Source organism: Phalangium opilio, unplaced genomic scaffold, assembly GCF_054372755.1.
Source record: "Phalangium opilio isolate 3A_F unplaced genomic scaffold, DU_Popi_V2 ptg000042l_1, whole genome shotgun sequence".
NCBI classification, from domain to species: Eukaryota; Metazoa; Arthropoda; class Arachnida; order Opiliones; family Phalangiidae; genus Phalangium; species Phalangium opilio.
This window is the reverse complement of record NW_028324166.1, coordinates 9,322,298-9,325,869: the sequence shown is the minus strand read 5'-3', so window position 1 is coordinate 9,325,869 and position 3,572 is coordinate 9,322,298. Positions and strand designations below refer to the sequence as shown.

General features: G+C 34.0%; 1 protein-coding gene across 1 annotated transcript; it reads left to right on the top strand.

Annotated features, from left to right (window-relative positions):
- On the top strand, window positions 1-1,386 carry LOC149679034 (uncharacterized). Its single transcript, XM_089835969.1, has 3 exons — window positions 1-284; window positions 344-809; window positions 871-1,386. Exons 1-3 carry the CDS (start codon window positions 1-3, stop codon window positions 1,384-1,386), a joined length of 1,266 nt encoding a protein of 421 aa, XP_089692095.1.
- The last annotated feature ends 2,186 nt before the right edge of the window (window positions 1,387-3,572 follow it).

Here is a 3,572-nt window from a genome sequence, read left to right as displayed (position 1 = left end):
ATGGATTTGAAAAAGATTACAGATTATATCGAATTAGAAATAAAAAAGGAGTTACACGTCGCTTTTAATGAAAAAAGAACCCAGTGTCATAGATTTATTATTCAATCAGATTATTGGAGTATTTTTATAGAAAGTCTAGGCACGTGTGTCCACGAAGTTAAAGATGTATTCGAGTTCCTAAAATTTGGTACAAAATTAAGAGGTGAATTTAATTTCCAATTCGACGATTACAACAACACAGATTTGCAAGAACTCTTCAACTTTTACTTGTGTAGTGTTTACAGGTATGTTAAACTTTTATTGTATATGAAGTGGGGATAAATCAAATCTGGTTCTTTTTAAGATTTGTTCATAGCGATAGAGTAGACGAAGAAAACGAAAACATAGACTGTGATATTGAAGATGATTTGATCTGTGATGAGGATAAAACTACAACTAATGTAATAAAAGAGAAAGAAATAAAGGTCAACCCTTCTAATTTCAAGGAAGAAAGCCTAAGTGGCATTTTAAGACTTGGAGGAGGAACATTAGGAGAGTTGTGGAGGGTATCCAAGCGCTTAAAAGAATCAACACGCCACACCATGAAAACCAAAATCCTCTATGGGCAAGTATACAGATTGTGTTTCAAAACCTCATTAGATGACGAAGAGAAGGAAATGCAGTTGCCAGTAGAATTAAAACAACAAGATAGAGGAGGTATGTTTTTTCCGAAAGAGGTTCTACAAGAGTTTGTACGGGAAGTAAACAACACAGTCCGATTGCATGCAAACTCTGAGACTTTGAAGCAACATGGGAAAAATATGATTAAGGTAAGACAACCTGTTTGGTCAAAGAAAATATGTGCCTCTAATTAAATAACATTATTATAAGGTGTGCGCTTCAAAGGTAAAGGAAAACCACAAAATTGAAGAAACGTTTCAGGAAGGAATAAAGAAAATTCCTGGATTGTTGGAACAGTTTAGCGAAGATAGTATTAATCTTTTTTATAAGATCTGGTTGCGAAAAATAACACATGCGAGGATTCAAGAGTTTATCAGTATTAAAAGTGGAAGTATGAGCAAAGGAGGACACAATCTTAGGGACAATTTATACGGACAACTTAAGAAGCTATACGCCAAAACCAAAAATAACAACAAAGAGTCAAAAAAGACGGACATGATTACTGAAAAAGAAAACCCAAACTTGATTAGAACAAAAAGAAAATCTACAGTAGAACAGAAAGATGAACCTAAAAAAAAATCAGCAAAGAAAACCTCAAAGAAAGCTACAGCGGAAACGCAGAAGAAAGTTACTAAAGGAGCGGCAAAGAGAGGCTCAAAAAAAATTACAAAAGAAGGGGCGAAAAAATTACAAAGAAAGGAGCAAAAACATAAATACAAAGAATAATACAACAACTAGTCCTTTACCAAGAAATATTTTAAACCAAAAATGTGATACTATCAATTTAAGTCCAAAATCATCTGTGATCTCTGTTAAACGAAAAACTTTGTTTTAATATTAACTAGTCATTACCATTTTAAAACTAAATTTTATTTGAAGAATTAATTGAAAGTGCAATAAAGCGTTTTTGTGATGAAGAAGTAAGAATTATTTATTGATTTAACCATAAACATGTTCTGGGTACTTTTCTAACGAGTCCCAGATTTTCCAATATCTAAAATTAATCTAGTTGTCTACAAAATGCAGCTTTTCATCACGATATGAGGTATTTGAAAAATTGCCACTGTGAATGTTTTTAACAATTCTTACAGCCTTTTGGGTAGAACTGTAATTGACTCCGCTAAGCTTGCTACCGCTAGCGTACTTAAGTTGTGAAAAGAGCGACTCCACAGCGCTTCCATTTATTCTCGATGGTGTTATGAAATTATCAGGGTATCTGCTCAAAAATTCTTCTGTAAACTTGAGAAATCCAAAAACTGTTATTCTCAGCAAGTCCCAAGTTTGCCAGGACAGAAATTCTTTCTGTTTTGGTGCACGCAAATTTATATCGGGTTGTTCTGTTAGAATTTCAGTCAGCCAATCCGCAAAATATTGATAACCCTCTTTCACCGATTTCACTTCCTTATCTGCCATGGAGCAAACTTTACCTTTGGATAGAAATCCATTTTCAAAGAGCTGGCTACATGATCGTAAATAGAGATAACATTCGAAAGCGCTTCGACGACTGGGCATAAACTCACTGGGATTCTGAGAATGCGCGTAAAGTTCTGATATGACTTGAGGCTGCTGCATTATTTTAGCTGGCTTTACGTTCAATTTCGTCCATGCATCTCTGGTTATATAACTTTTGTGCATTTTGGGGACATACCGCAAAAGACCATTTTTCTGCCGTTCAATTTCCCGTTGATTCATATCTATTAGGTTAAGCCAACCAAATTCCACCCCGTTTCTTTGAAAAGATTTAGTCCTTGAAGTGTATGATGAGTATAATGAGTTAATCAGGCTCTTCAATTCATGTGATGGGCAAATCATCCAGTAAATTTTACGTCCTTCCCAGAAAGGATTTTCAAAACTAGGGCAAATTTCGTAACCTTTTGCAGCGTCTTCTATGTTGTATGAAAAAGCTTTCTGGCCACCCATCGTTTTTTTAATAACTGCTAAGTTGGAACTGGCTCCATCACACATCCCTTACAAAAATCTTCTTAAGAACTCTTAAGAAAATTCCTTGGGAAATTTCTATGGAAATCCTTAAGGCGTTCTTTAGGAAATTGGGGAATATTGGCCTCTTTTTCTTTGGAAACTACTTTGGAAATATCTTTGGAATTTTCTTGGGAAATATCTTTGGAAATTTCTTGGGAAATATCTTTGGAATTTTCTTGGGAAATACCTTTGGAATTTTCTTGGAAATATCTTTGGAATTTTCTTGAGAAATGTCTTTGGAAATATCTCGGGGAAATATCTTGGGGAAATATCTTTGGAATTTTCTTGGGAAATATCTTTGGAATTTTCTTTTGAAATGTCTTTGGAATTTTCTTTTGAAATGTCTTTGGAATTTTCTTTTGAAATGTCTTTGGAATTTACTTGTGAAATGTCTTTGGAATTTACTTGGGAAATATCTTTGGAATTTTCTTGGGAATTGTCTTTGGAATTTTCGTGGGAAATATCGAAGGAATTTTCTTGGGAAATATATAGAGAAGTGGTAAATTAATTTAGCCACTTGAAACGAGCACAGTTCTTACATGCAGAACCATATCCCAATACAGAAAGTGTAGTTCTTATATGCTGAACTACACCCCTTATAGCGAGTTAAGTTTTCGCATGCAATGTGAAATTGCTTTTAAAGTCAGACATTTTATCGACTTAAAACATCCGTAAACGACAGAAAGTTTTAACCTTGTGCAATTGTATGGGGTACTAAGTGGGTTTTGGAGGCTTCAACGGCCAAGCAGTAGATACAGACGTTGTTGTTAAATTTAATAATGTATATTCACTGAAAGTTTTTTGAGTATCAGAAACGCGTTTAAGCTAGTTTTCTCTACAATGTTTTTAAAAAAATATTTATTTTGGATTCTAATTACGCTCGAAATAAAGATAAAACATGCCATAAGATAATTAAGCAAAAATTCCGACTG

Excerpts from the sequence above, each read along its gene's own strand:
- LOC149679034 (XM_089835969.1), top strand. The coding sequence starts at position 1 with ATGGATTTGAAAAAGATTACAGATTATATCGAATTAGAAATAAAAAAG. Across the intron at positions 285-343 it reads TACTTGTGTAGTGTTTACAG|ATTTGTTCATAGCGATAGAG; the intron begins GTATGTTAAACT and ends GTTCTTTTTAAG. Across the intron at positions 810-870 it reads ATGGGAAAAATATGATTAAG|GTGTGCGCTTCAAAGGTAAA; the intron begins GTAAGACAACCT and ends CATTATTATAAG.